Source organism: Plutella xylostella, chromosome Z (genome assembly GCF_932276165.1).
Source record: "Plutella xylostella chromosome Z, ilPluXylo3.1, whole genome shotgun sequence".
In the NCBI taxonomy this organism is placed as follows: Eukaryota; Metazoa; Arthropoda; class Insecta; order Lepidoptera; family Plutellidae; genus Plutella; species Plutella xylostella.
Genome location: NC_064012.1, coordinates 806,615 through 822,405, shown reverse-complemented (window position 1 = coordinate 822,405; position 15,791 = coordinate 806,615). Strand labels below are relative to the sequence as shown.

Sequence of the window (15,791 nt, the reverse complement as noted above, 5' to 3'; positions counted from 1 at the left end):
ATATTATTATTATATGGAATAAGTCTAAACACTACTTAAATCTAGCACTTCTGTTATTTAAGTAATGTATATCCAGCAACATCATAAAAATTAAAGACATTCAAGCAAATATATACAAATAAAAACTTATATCTATAACGCAGGGTTGTGTCGTGTACTGCATATAAATATGTATAGCAATTACTTACTTACAATATATTTGGTATAAATAAAGATATATCTTAAACATGTTTATTATAAGTGTAAATACTTTAAAGTTGACTAAATTGCGTTCCTACTCGTAATAAATCCAAACTACAGGGTGCCCAGTCAATAGTGGACGAACGGAAAAGGGGTCAATCTGGACAACTTTTGTTCTATGGTTCTTTGCGAATTAGAACAACGCAACAACAACAACAGTTGTTAAGACTGACCCCCTGAGTCACCCCCGTTTCGTTGATCCAGTATTTACGGGATACCCTGTTAACGCAATCGTTTTCCATAAGGGGACACAGCCGTAATAAATTAACCTTAAATGTAAAACTGCACCAGGGCGCCAGCAGGCGGCGGCGGCACGCACTAGTATTATTTACTCTATGGAGGAGAAGTACTAATCTCAACCATGGAGTATACAGGGTTATTGGTAAGTAGACCTTAATATTTATACGTTTTTGTATTTATACGTTAGTTTGTTTACTTTACAAAATTTAATTGTTTCAGCTCAAAAGAATATTGTGTTGGTAGACACAACAAAATAGCGACTATTATCAACTGGTTCACCAAAGTATTCTTACCTCAGGGGTACCCAAAAAGCGCAAGCGATGAATACTTATCCTACCAAATTTGGGACACCGCCCAAGCATTTTGCAGTACAATTACAGGTAGATATAAAATAATATTAGTATTGCTAAACAAATTCGCAACTAATAGCTGCCCCCAATTATTTTATTTTATACTGATCCATTTTGCGAGGTAAGTACTATAATGTATCTAAAATTCAGTGAGTTAATAATTTTGTAAATCAGTAAATGCAGTTTTATTATAGCAGGACCACACCCAACAGAGGTCTATTAGGTATATGTTGCCTGTTGCTAAGTGTTAACAAGCATGTACAGTGTTCCATTTGCATCACTTTACATCACATTTACATTAGCAACAAATTAAAATAGCAGTCCATAACAAAACTATCCATATTTCAAAAATATTGAAATATGGCTAGTTTTTTTTATTTACGGTTTTATGCATAAAATTTTGGCAAAAATAAAAAAAAAACTATTCAGTGCCGATCTTGCTTAACAATATAAGAACAATGTATGTAACATACAAAAACAAAGCAAAAAAAGTTGTCGTTTTTTTTACTGTCAAACCGATTTAAGTTCCATCTAATAAAAACCAATGAATAAAGTCACAAATCTTCTCACAATCTGCTCACGAATTCAAAATAGGAGCTTAGTGGTAGAAGTGCGTCGACACGTTTCTTAAATTGTGCACTGACACTCCATCTAGTTCGTTCGTATTAAAGTACAGTGCGACAACTTATCTGTTCCGGTGTTCCGGATCCATATCTCATTACTTAATAATGAATTGTATATTGGAAAAGATTAGATGGGTTTATTAACACCGCAAGGGCGAAATTAACAATACGAGCAAACTTGAGATCTTATAGAAATAAGAAATATTAGACATTTATGTGAGCTGTCACCGGAACAGTACGTCTAGTAGAGGTTTGATAGATCGTCGAAAACTATAAAAGTTAAATTTTTCTCGCATACAAAGTGGCGCCTCTAGCGGAAACTATCATTAAACATTTGACAGATAATTTATGCAGGTGACAGAAGAAAACCAAAACTTTTTTTGTTTACGTAAATTGCAAAACCCGTACTAGAGGCCCAGATAAGTTTGTGGCACTGTAAAGTCGGTGACGCTCTACCTAGTCTGTGGCCACCTTCACCTCACTGGCGTTTTGTCTGTGCATTCGCCACTCGTCTAGGACCAGGAGATGCGTGCTCACGTCCCACCCTGGAAATGTAAAACGTCATGCTACACTCTTGCTCTTCTAAAGAGTAGCTAATATATAGCTATTGCAACCACAGCGGATTACCGACGAGATAATCTACTTTTTAAACATTTAATTAGGATTAGATCAAAACATGAAAGTTTTTAGTTTGGTGATAAAGTTTTCCGTTGGTGATATTCTGATGCTCTGTTAAATGTACTTTTATATTGCAGACAGAGCAGGTCATTTAGCTAGTCTTTTCCGAACAATCCGGTGCTACTGACACTTTAACTGTGCTACCACAAAAAACTTTAAACACTGTTTAACTAGTGTTTAAAACAAAATTTGACAGATTTTGTAGGCGTTTGACAGCGCTAAACATGTGTTAAATACTGTCTAAGTTTTTGTGGTAAGGCCCTAACTTTTTCATTGGTCTCCAGTGTTTAACATACCGGTCTGCTTCATCCCCCGGTAGACGGTGAGCCACTCCCTCTGCACGACCTGGTCCATGTCCCTCATCAGCTCGAGCGAGGGGTTGTAGACCAGCCCGTGCGCCGTGAGGGCGGCCTCGGGGACCGGCGAGCGGCTGCACTCGGAGCCCTGCATCGAGAGGCACAGCTCCGCGAACGGACGGGTCGATGGCATGTTTAGGATCGGCTGGAATAATAATTCATAATAATGAATGAAGTAAACCAAACCAATTACAAGGTACAAATATGTTGAGTATTGCCATCTGAACTAGAATATAATTCTGTATTTCAGAGGACAGACTCTTCCAATTAGGTCACTTATTGGTAATAACAAGCATTAGTACTAGGTATGTAATATTCTTAATATTACTATACTTACTAACATGCAGACTACTGACTATGCTAAAATTACTGTAAAACATGAAGTAAACCGGGGAAGGGGAGGGAGAGGGGGGGGGGAAGGTGAACGGTTTGATAGATGGATTAAACGTTCATTTATTTTTTAATGTATTCACTAGGTAGATTCTTAGAAAAATCTTGTACACACAAACCTATGAAATGAAATGAAATCGTTTATTTTTTCGACGTAGAATATTAGTATTACTTGTCAAAAGTCATAATCTACCACTTAATCTAACAAACGTTGAAAACACCTTAATTCGACACAAAAAAATAACCTATGACCCGAAAAAAAACAAATAAAAAGTCGGTTCAGTCATACAGGACAGGACAGACAAGACATATACACGGACACGTTAAAATCATAACACCCAACTTTATTGTTATTATTATTATTTATTATTTAACTCTTTATTGCACAAATATTACAAATAAAAGTACAAAGGGTGGACCTATTGCTAAAAGCATTTTCTGCCAGTCAACCCGCAGGAGGTACAGGAAAAATAGGTAATAAGGTGTACAAAAAAGAATAAAATCCCAATTTAAAACTCCTTACCAACTGAACATCATTGATGGCGCACGTGACAGCGGCCAGCATGACCGCGTGCAAGTACCCGCACAGCACATCAGTCGCCTTGGCTTGTGACGTCACGAACACGAACATCCGACGACTGCCTACGGCGGGCACAACCATGTACTGACGCTTTTCATACACGTCCAATATGGACTGCAGTTCAGACGCATTGTAATGCTTGAGGACCGAATTGAAAGAGTGGCCGAGTTTAATTTGGAAGCCGCATAGTTTTAAATCTGGAAACGAGAGTGGGAATTAGATAACGGTAGGCTATCTGTAATCTAAATATTTGTGGTATGGATGTATCAGATCACATCAGAGTCGGGAGCACAAGTTTCAATCCTCCGTTAACGTTGCGTATCGTCAACTGTCACTGTCAATATGTAAGGCAAAGTCATGGAAGTAATAATACAACAGGAATGCGCACTCACCAAAATGATGCAAACAAAAATAGACCTAACGTATTCACCTTAAGACTTATATTTGAAGTGAAAGAGGCCGCGAGCCGATAGAGAGGGTTACCACAGAGCCCTTCCTCTCTTTCTAACAATTGCCAGGATTTAGTTGTGTAAACTTTAGTAGATTTTGTACGAAGAGAGCTATGCAAAAAAAATATTAAATTAACTCATAGACTACTGTATATCATATCATTTTCAAAAACAAATTTATTATAAATCATTATAAACATGTAATTTTAATGAAATATTTGGTATTTGTATGAATAATAATTTCATAAAAAATATTGGTAGTTTTTCTAAATACTTTACGACAAGACCGAAGTTGTCAAGATGACGGATGACGTTTATACTGTTGTGAAAGACGTTATGGTTAGGGTGACCATTCATTCGTACTTTTGAATCACCACTTTCCATTAATTAGGACCTGTTTCATTCAACTTTTTGTTTTATTTTATACCTAAGTATCATTAGGTATTATTGTGACTGTTATCTTATAAGGCTGGTAAAGTGTTATGAGCTGTTGATTTTTTGGTGATAGATATGAGTATTATAAGATAATTTACCAAGCTTAAAACCGGCGGAAGCACTTAGGTTGAGATATTTTTTTGAAATCTTATTATTTTCATCAACTACACTTTACTAAACTATGTAAACGGAACACCCACAGAGTAAACACGTTTTCGGTACATAGTTGCGTTTAATGTTAACCTGTTTTGACAATCTATACAAATTTTACCTTCACCCCATTTGTTTACTTAATTGTCATATCACCAAAATACATTCGTACCTACATTGCAATCGAATTATAGGTGACTTTGAGACCATCGACACATATGAGGCGTTTGTTAAAAAAAAAAAAAGTTCCTTTTTGGAGAAATAGATGGCATTGTTTGAGGTTGTACCAACTTTCAAACCCTCAGAACACACTCAGATCACAATATGTTATACTGTGAGGCTAACGAAATGTGAAAGTGACGTAGGTAGGTAGAATTGTAGTATTATTTTCTCTATGATGTCGATGTCACTGCCGATGAACGGCTGTACGCACAATCGCACTGATGCTTCAGCGTTCAGTGCGATTGTGCGTACAGCCGTTCTTTTCAAGTTTTCTCAGTTTCCTTGTGTTTCTCCTGTATTAATTGAGTTGTAGTTGAGCTATCTGCTCCTCCTCCCTTGATACTGTAGAGTTAGTGCACTTGAGATAGTGACTCTTTTGAGATAGTGACTCTTGTGAGATAGTGACTCTTGTGAGATAGTGACTCTTGTGATAGTGACTGCTATACTGTAATAATGCCTAAGGACTATGGATCATGGTCCCTTGCCAATCTGAAGATAGAGTTACGAAAACGGAATGCCAAACTAACTGGACGGAAAGCCGTCTTGGTTCAGAGGTAAGTTTGATCAAAGCATTTACAATAATAATATAGTAGCGCGCATAGAGAAAAGAACACTACGTGACGGCGCGGGTAGAACTATTCACAGAATACTTAGCACTATCCCAAGCCACATGCAGTCTGAGCCTCGGAAGGATGGCTCGCGCTACCACCCGACATTTAATCACAACTTATTCTTATTCTGAGTTTAGTACTCTTTGCTCTCTATGTAATTTTTGACAGTTGGTACACTGCGTTTTCACGCCATCTATCGGCTTACCCAAAAGCTCAACTGACAGCTGTCAAGGAAAACGGCTCATTCTCGACATGATAGATTAGAAGTGATGTCTCATGAATTACCTAAAATTATGGTCACCAAAAATAGAAAGAGATGGAGGGCTCCGTGCTGACTATCTCTGTCGGCTCGTTTTTTTGGTGCAGTGCGCATTCCTGTTGTATTATTAATTCCATGGGCAAAGTTAGTTCCAAAAGTGACATTTGTTTTTTCTATATGTTAGGTGGAATTTCACCAAACGCTAAACGTATTTAAACGCCTGTCATACGTCTGTCAGTTAGTACAAAATGTATTTAAAATTTGATTTAAATACGTTTAGCTGCACTGTTTAAATAAACAATCACTTTCAGTTGAAGTGCACAAACGGAACCTCTTCGAATGACTTATCACTTTTAAGTTGTCTCACACATCGTGGGCAATCAGCTATATATTCTGACTGGCCAATCCTTTCACAGTGGCCAACCCTAATACTACTCTAGTGATCACAAGCCAGCTTTTTTATTTCTTGGCACCATACAAAATTAGGTCGTATAAATTCTGTACACGGCCTTGCTTTTTCTAAATTATTTTCTTAGTCTTCCTCTTTACCTCTTTCCAAACGAAAAATATACCCATTACCATGGAAGTAGAAAAAAAGACGGAAGGAATCTCGCTAACTAAAAAATGAGGCACAGCAATGGCGTGGCGGCGACATGAGAGTGTGTGGGTGCGTAGATGCGACGTGATTGGCGAACTGACTTACTTTGAGTGTGAATGTCTGTGTGGCGGGCTCGTCGTAACAATGAAACTGACTTACTTTGGGTGCCTCACTTTTTAGTAAGCGAGATTCCTTCCGTCTTTTTTTCTACTTTCATGCCCATTACCTAAATAGGTTGAATAGGTAGGATAATTCTAGTTTATAGGTTTATTTTGAACATGTTAAATGTAGTCTTAGTTACTTATATGTCTGCATTTACTGTTTTTTTTTATTATTGTATAAAAGAGTTTTGTTAAATTTACCTGAGTTTTCCACCAACCAAGGGTTGGCTGGAAGAAATTGCTTTTTGGCAATAAGCCAGCCTTTGTGTACTAACTTCTTCTTAATTTGTATTTTGTCTGTGTATGTTATTTTTTAAGTATGCAATAAAGTGTCTATAAATAAATATAAATAAATAAATAGTGAACGCTACTAACCCAGCATGCTGCCGCCCAGCTGGTAGAACACGAGCGGCTCCGAGCGGTTGACCTGCTCGGGCGTGGCGAGCGCCCCGTGCCGCAGATACAGGTCTGTCAGCTGCAGCAGGCGCGGCTCGTTCAGCGAGCGCAAGCAGACGGAGCGAACCGCCAGGTAGTTAAACACGATGTGAAGTACCGTGAGCAAGGAGAAGATGACTAGGGAGTTGCTGCGGAGATAGAATAGAATAGAATAGAATAACTAAGGAAACTTTGTTGGCATGAGTGTTAAAAGTAATCCATATACTAATTATTATTATTTTAAGCGGTTTGTTTCCCGAATAAATAAAACTAAAACTAAATAAATCTTTATTCAAAGAAAACAACTTATGTTATTACATACATCCCCGCAAAACCAAATGTTATTATGGTTTGACTGTGGGTTAGGAGTCGCACTACATAACAAATTTAAGATGGTCAGAATTGTGGAATTAGTTGATCGAGGACGGTCAGTGAGAACGTTGGGGGTGCTGGTGGTTTGTTTGTTAGTTTACTTGTTTATTAAACAATACTACTAATAAATGAATAAGATGGAGTGTGCAAAACAAACGTTTCGACAAATAAAATGTTTTTTATTAATTTTGAATTAGTACGGTTAGAAGATTTGTGACTTCATTCATTGCAATGGTGGTCATCAAAACTTAACTTGTTTAATTTTGAGTATAGAACGAAGTGATGAAATTGTTTTAGTATTTTTTAAATTAACTTGGACATATGTAAGTTCATGCTAAGGTAAATAATTTACTCTATACTCTGTCCATTATATTATTGGTTTTTAGACAGTTCAAATCCCATATATTTTTGACGACTGCAAAGGAAAACCAACTTTACTTACCGGACATAAGGAAACGTCAAAAATACAATAACATAGTGGAAGCTCTATAATGCACCGACAGTCCATCTACTTGTTATTGTTTATGAAAGACTAGAACTCGGTCTTACCCGAAGACAGAGATGACGAGTAGCGCTGCCATGGAGGCGACCAGGTTCACGGCGGTCTCCTGGTAATGATAAACGTATTTTATTACTTAGAATATGGTCAAAGTCAAACATTGGTGGTTATACGTAACATAAATCCAACATACTCTATTATTTTAAAGTGCAAATTATAACTTATTAAGGGCCCCTTGCACCAACACATTAAATCTAGATTTAGTGTCAAATGTCGATTTAAGAAACGTCAGTCCATATAAAATTTTACACTAAATCGAGATTTAACACTAAATCTAGTTTTAATATGTTGGTGCAAGTGGCCCTAAAATTTACAAAGTGTTAAAATAATTAGGGCCGGTTTTTTGATCCCTAGTTACCTCAAGTAAGCACAATAGGCGGCCTTATCACTAAAAGCCATCTCATCGAGGCAAACTTTGCTTGAAATGACAGACTAATGGAGTAAATGCGGAAGGCTATAGTCTTTGAATTATAATAGGCCCGTTTGGACAGCTACACAAATTTGCTATTTAGGTACTCTTGATTTACTTGATGAAATACATAAAAAGACAAATAATCTGGCTTATTTTTTTACGGCTGAAAGAAAAAAGAACTTTTGAAGCACCAAAAGTTACTTAGGGCCTTACCACAAAAAATTAGGCAGTATTTAACCTTTCCTATGCCGAACAGTCGCGCACACATGTAACTGCCGTCTGCCGGCGCTTTTTGACAGTTGAGAGCGCCCGCGCGGGAATCACATTTATATGAATATTTGGGTATTATTGTTTGGTACTCAATAATGTATTGATTGTAATTTATTGTCAGATAGCTAATGGACGTGTTACAATTAATTTTATTGGTTATAATTGTTTTATTTGATTTCTGTAGGTCATTGATTACAGATTTTTACTTGAAACTGCACCCATCACAGAAAAATACGTCTTTTTCAATATAATTTTAGTTTAAATCCAGGATTTTTTATATTTATTACTTGAAGACATTATACAGCTATCAACTGATATCAATAAAATATAAACTCTAGAGGAAATAGATTCATAATTTATATTTTGAAAACTGATTATAATTTGCTTTATTTCAAAAGACTCCATTTTCTGTACATGTGCATGTGTGCGTGACAAGAGCTTGCTCCAGTGCGCCGTGAGACAGATCTGTCCCAAATCAAGGGTGTTCACTTTTGATGAAATAAAATATGAATGATAATTATTTTTATAATGTTTCGTATTTTAGCATACTAAATTATAAAAACTTAAACGTAAGTTACTTACTGAATCATATTTACTTATTTGTTAACCTACTTTCAACAAATATGATACTATAAATACATACATATATAAATACATATATTTATTTATATAAATAGGACAGGTAATCACCCTCTCAGACTCATCTATACACCGATAGCATTCTAAAGAGCCTAAACTTCACGTTCAGTAGAGAAAAGATCCTAAAAAATAAAACACGCTGTATAGCAACCCAACGCACTTCGTGTACACACACTAGCGGCGGCCATTTTGTTTGCGTATGTGTGTGTGTGAATTTTGGATGCACCTTGATAAATATTGATATTCCCTAATATTTTGGCTATTTATTGAAAAAACCGATATAAATATGTATTATCAATAAAATTATCTTTATAAATGAAATAAATTATTTATTGATGTTTTTACATAACACACTAGAAAACAGTTTACAAAGTTACGCACCCTTCAGGCAATAATCCGGTACAATTTTAGATCGATAAAAACTCGATTTTTTGTAATTTTTTATAATATTGATTTATCACTATACCTTCAAAATCGAATAAATAACAAGAAAACATAGTGTTTACTTTCCTTGTGACGTTTTTTCGATACGAAATCACTATTTTATTACCAACAGTCGCGAGTACAAGGACTGTTCAAGGTACCAAAATTTGAATTTCGCGCTACAAGTAAACAAGTGAAGTTTTTGACTCAATGAATGTTGTCGATGGTTGTTTCATTCATATAGAATAAATAACAGGTGATTTCATACTCTATTTCGTGGTAATTAATAACTAAAATCACAAAAATCGCGATGAAGTGCTCTTGGGACAGATCTGTCACTAGGCAGACAAGGGGGGTTGGGACAGATCTGGCACACGGCATTCTAGAGGTTAAAGGGTTTTTAGTGCTGTCAAACGCCTACAAAATCTGTCAAATTTCGTTTTAAACACTTGTTAAATAGTGTATAAAGTTTTTTGTGGTAGCGCAGTATTTGTTTAGATTTTTTATGATTTAGATTTGACACCAGCTGTCATCCCATACATTTTCGAGCTGTCCAAATGGGCCTATTATATTTCAACGACTATGCCCACTGTGAAGGAGAGTACTATTATACGGGATCCTTGAATTAGCTTTTAAAAAAAAAGATTTTATGAATCTACAATAGAATTTTTATTGAATCGGTAATTAATCACACAAGTTGGAAAATAGTAATGGCAATTGGAAATAGAATTAGCAATTGAATCGACTGACCCGAGCTGATGATTACTACCGACTGACTGGTCCTTCTGAATATGGCTTCCAGGCCCGGGGATGCTGATCAGCAATGTCAGCATTTCTACATTCCTCTACAAAATTTTCAACAACAAAGTGATGGTCCTCTTCTGCTTTCTATGTAAACTTAACATAGTTGTTCCGCGCCGTGGTGCTCGCATTGCAAACTATTGTCCATTTTATATTCGTGCCGCAAAAACTAATGTTGGAAAATTCTCAATTTTAAACAGAATATGTAGACAGCATAACGAACTTTTTGTAAAAGACCCGCAAAAATTTGATCTGTTTTCATGTGGTTTAGAAAAATTCAAAAAAAATCTTGTATTAAGGGCCCGTACAGGGTGACGTGCCGCGCCAATTTTGGGTTTTCAATGCTCTTCACACAGCACAGGCAGTGACACGCACACATGTAAGTTTGCACAGTGGGTCGATAAACTTTTACTCGCCAACTTTATTGACAATTATGTTCAAGTACATTTTGGGTGATTTTAGGGTAAGTAAGTATAATTCTTACTTACACTGGTAGGCACCAGGAAAGAGTAGAAATTAATAGGGGTGCCACTTTACTCTATACTCGGAACCCGATTAGCTTTCTCAAACAAATGTGGTATTTACTTGTAGAAAGGTAACTAAAAGTATTAAAGTGTAGATAATAAGTTTCGGGCATCCTCCAGCCAACTGAACCCCGACGACAAAGCAAAGTAAATACATAGTGTCGCAAAAGGGCTATACTAAGCCAAAAGGGGATGACTCAAGGGGTCATTCGGAACAACTTTTGTTCTACGAGATTTGCAAATTCGCGAAAAAAAATATTCGTTTTCCATGGTAAAAAGTCACATGTCCAACAAAGTTTCTATTAAAAAGGTTTTTTTTTGTTAATTTCCAAAACTCGTAGAGCAAAAGTTCAGAATGACCCCCTGTCTTACTCCTTTTTACCCGACTGCCGAAGGAGGAGGGTAATGTTTTTTGATTGTATGTATGTATATATGTATGTTTGTCTGTTTCTTTGTTCCCTCCTGTAGCCTAAACGGCTTGATAGATTTTGATGTATGAGGTATTGTTAGAAGCGTATTGATGGCGCGATGGCTAAAGGCTATGTGACGTTCCATTAAAATGTACATAGCGCCCTCTAGAGGACATAACATGATGATCGAAAAAATTATAATTCCACTTTGCCGTGTAAGGTATCAAATGAAAGGACTTGATTTTCACATTACAAAAATATGCATACTGAAGGTATTTAAATAACAACACCAAAATTATTGAAATAAAAAATGATCATGAACTACCTACCGACGTAAAATTTCATAAAATAAAAACAACTAAAAAGTTACAAATAAAAAAATACAATTATAAAAAACTAAAAACCTGACTGTACGCTAAAACATGAAAACGAGTCCCAATGTTAATGGAAAGTATCGCAGGCGGGGACCAACTTGACCGCCACTCAAGGCCGTTTTCTAAGTAACATTCAGCTAAATGGTGAACCCTCTGCTGGTATAATTTGTTTATATACCGCTTTTTCAATACCTGTAAGTACATTTTTTGGCTGCATAATATTTTTACTTAATTTTAGGGTTTCGAACGTCAAAAGAAAAAAAGCAACCGTTATAGGATCTCTTTGTTGTCCGTCTGTCTGACTGACTGTCTGTCACCGCCCTTTTTCTCAGAAACGGGTAAAGATATCAAGCTTATATTTCGCATAGATGGGGAGTACCCCAAAAAAAATATTATGGTACTCCCTGTCCCACACAAGTAAATTGGGGCTTATATTTTTTCCAGTTATTTTGATGTGTATCCTTTTTTTTCTTTGTTGTTTTGTATAAGTATGTGTTTCTTTTCTTTAAATCTGTATTTTTTTGTTGTTGCTGTCTATGTGTCGAAAAAATGTATCTTTATCTTCAAATCACGCCATCTATCGTTTGTTTTTTTTTGTGGCTACTGTCTATAGAAGAAATTCCGTCATTGACAATTTTACGTTACGAATTTATTTTTATTTATTTTATTTTTATTTTTACATTTTCGTGGAGAATCAACAGCATTTTGTTAATAAATAATTATTACTTATGAACACATAACAACTTGATGCCATTAACAGAATGAACTTAGTAAACCCAGTAAACCTAACACATCCAGAGGAAAAACAAAATCTCTTTCTCTCTCTCTGAAAAACATACTTAATAGCCCAAACTCGATGCTTTTAGCTATTAACATCTTTGAAATAAAATTGAGCCACCACCGTGTTACTGCCCTCATCAGATCCTCACGAGACCATACCTCAACCAGCACCAAGAGACTGTATTTTTGATCCCTAACCTAAAGTTCGTGCGTATTGTCATCACTTAGATCCATTCGCTATATTCCTGCTCCTCATCAGACCTTTACGAGACTGTAATATCACGAGAATATTGCACACTATCTAATTTAATTTAATGTATTGAATATACTGGAAGAATTATGCTTCCTCAATTTCAAATCAAATTATGTTGGTGTCATAAAAGTTGAAAAAGTGCAATGACAACCAATGTGCAGTGATTTTGTATCTGTACACGATAAGATCGCGAGCTGTCAGTGCTGCCTAAACCGACGTGACCCTTCTTTGGAGGCCAGCGGCCAACTGAGTCAAACGTCACTTGTGTTTATGATTTTATAACACAGAAAGCCGCCATAGATATTTGTATGAAGATTTGAGGGAAAAAAATTGCTCAAGTTTGGGATTAATTTACACAAAATAAGTGTGTGTTTATTAAAAAACAAGGTATTTAGCGCCTAGTCCAAGCCTTTAACTTTATAATATGATAAAAATCATATGAAAATTCTTAATAATTACGACACAGTTGTTACAATACGGGAGTGTGATTGACTGGTTTTTCTTGATATTCTGAAATTAATTTACAGTTATCCATAATCATTTACTTAAATTCGAATGATTCAGCACCTAGCTAGACTCTTCAACTACCTGTGTGATTTTTTTCAAGGCTGTAGAGCATCATTTACTACATAATTCTATGACAATGCCAACCCTCGATTCCCTATTGCAGACCCTTAAGTAATTCATAAAAATTAATGTAAATTTTGTTTTTGTAAAATGTTTAGTTTTAACTTGTATAAATTTAAGGTATTAAGTTATATGCCGGCTATTAGTGCATAAGTTTTGCTCGATTGTGTTGTAAATGCTGTGTTTTTCTGTAATTGGATACCCACTGTGGCATGTATAGTGATGTTTTCTTTTTATAAATGTAAAGTGTGTGTCTGTTGAAAAACCTATTAAATAAATAAATACATATAATGTAGGGATGTAACGGTACCCACCTGTGCGGCGTCCTTGGCGGCCACGTCGCCCAGGTTGCTGCGCACCGCGTGATGCTGCGTCAGCGCCGCGCGCGTCGCGCCACCTCAACAAATAATATATATATAAACACTCGCACCTTGTACTAATGTACTCCCTTGTACTAATGTACCCTGCATTGCTGCACCCACTTTTCGCCAGTGTTTATGTTAGTCCCAATGTAATAGGGGGCAGGCCTATTGCCATTTTACGGGCACATCCAAGACCCGAGAACAAATATCTGTGTTTAAACAAATATCTGTGTTTAAACAAATATCTGCCCGGCCGGGAATCGAACCCGGGACCAGCGGCTCAGTAGTCAGGGTCACTAACCACTGCGCCATTCGGTCATCTCCTAAAAAAATAAATAATAATGTGAAACATCTCGGCCATTCGACCCCAAACTAGGCAGAGCCTATGAATGAGGTAGTGTGGGTATCGGACATGATTATCATCTACATAGATAAATACTTAAGACCCAAGTAAAAATATCTGGATTTATATAAATATATGCCCCGCAGGGAATCAAACCTAGCAGTCAGAGTCACATTGGCCGTCTAATTCTTGACTTTTGCAGGCAGAGTGTATAAAAAATAACAGACTTTTATTAAGCATACCGGCAACTCCAACAATAGCTTTCATGACCGTGCTCAGGCACAGCAAGAACGTGGTCATATTCTTGAAGAGTGGCAGCGCGATCTCGACGCACATGGCGGCATCGTTGAGCGTGTCTGCATACAGGCGCCAGGTTTTACTGTATGCGTCCAGATGAGTCCTGGAATTGGAATAATAAAAGGCATTGCGGGATAACACATGTATACAATGGTATACATACACATAATGTTAGGAATTCTAGGGTAGTAAGTTTGATTGAAGATGTAATTAATCCATAATTGAAATAACAATTAAATACTCATAAAATTCATTAATTATACCTGTTCTTATAGACATAAGTACATAGGTAAAAATAGCAATATGAAACTGGAACTGTATTAGAGTTTATCTACATCCTATAAGTCTGTACCCTAGAGTAGACTTAGATGATAACACCTATATTTAAAACAACAGGAACATACCCATGGCTGAAGGCAAACAATATCTTGCCGAGATGTCCGCAGCTGTCCTTTACCACCCACGTGATGGTGGCGGCCAGCGGAGTGGCCTCGGTGCTGCCAACCCCCACTCCACGCAACACTTCCTGAGTTGCTAGTGTACCTGCGGCAAACAACATTGTTAGTATTATGATGATAAAAGAAACGTTCAGCAAATCAATAAGTATTTTTGTTTTCTTTTACCAAGTATTGTATTACCTACATTATGTATATTATTATGTTAAGCAGCAGGGTTTGTCTTGACACCAATACATTTGGGGTTTACTTGTTTTCAACAGTAGGTTAGATACTTGTGACAAATGCATCAGAAGGTTATGGAGAGCTAATGACCATGCATTTTTTGAAGGGTAATGTTCTTTTGAAGAAAAATTTAAGAAGTGGACTGCCATTTTAATTTGTTGCTAATGTAAATGTGATGTAAAGTGATGCAAATGGAACACTGCACGTGCTTGTTAACACTTAGCAACAGGAAAGTTATAATAGACCTCTGTTGGGTGTGGTCCTGCTATAATAAAACTGCATTTACTGATTTACAAAATTATTAACTCACTGAATTTTAGATACATTATAGTACTTACCTCGCAAAATGGATCAGTATAAAATAAAATAATTGGGGGTAGCTATTAGTTGCGAATTTGTTAAGCAATACTAATATTATTTTATATCTACCTGTTATTGTACTGCAAAATGCTTGGGCGGTGTCCCAAATTTGGTAGGATAAGTAATCATCGCTTACGCTTTTTGGGTACCCCTGAGGTAGGAATACTTTGGTGAACCAGTTGATAATAGTCGCTCTTTTATTGTCTACCAACACAACCGACACAATATTCTTTTGAGCTGAAACAATTAAACTTGGTAAAGTAAACAAAGCAACGTATAAAATACCTAAATTGGGGCATTTATTTACGTTTATTAACAGCACAGAACACATTTTTACCAGGAGGTATAACGTAAAGTCTTTCTCTGCTCGAACCACCATACGTTTCCTTACATACTAGAATAGACCTAGACATATTTCAATTGAAAATAAAATAAACATGAAAAATAGAAAACAAGAAAAAGTACAACACAGCAAGAAGAGAGATTCGAAAAGGATTATTTTTTCACTTATTTTGCAGAATGGCAACA

General features: G+C 36.3%; 1 protein-coding gene across 1 annotated transcript; it reads right to left on the bottom strand.

Moving 5' to 3' along the window:
• On the bottom strand, positions 1-15,739 carry LOC105384560 (RUS family member 1). The gene is made up of 10 exons (XM_048632638.1): positions 15,601-15,739; positions 15,333-15,500; positions 14,628-14,766; positions 14,169-14,326; positions 13,536-13,618; positions 7,699-7,757; positions 6,718-6,926; positions 3,401-3,654; positions 2,428-2,632; positions 1-1,998 (listed from the first exon to the last, which is right to left on the bottom strand). The coding sequence occupies exons 1-10, from the start codon at positions 15,674-15,676 to the stop codon at positions 1,910-1,912; spliced, it is 1,440 nt and encodes a 479-aa protein (XP_048488595.1). The 5' UTR covers positions 15,677-15,739; the 3' UTR covers positions 1-1,909.
• Positions 15,740-15,791: the final 52 nt, after the last annotated feature.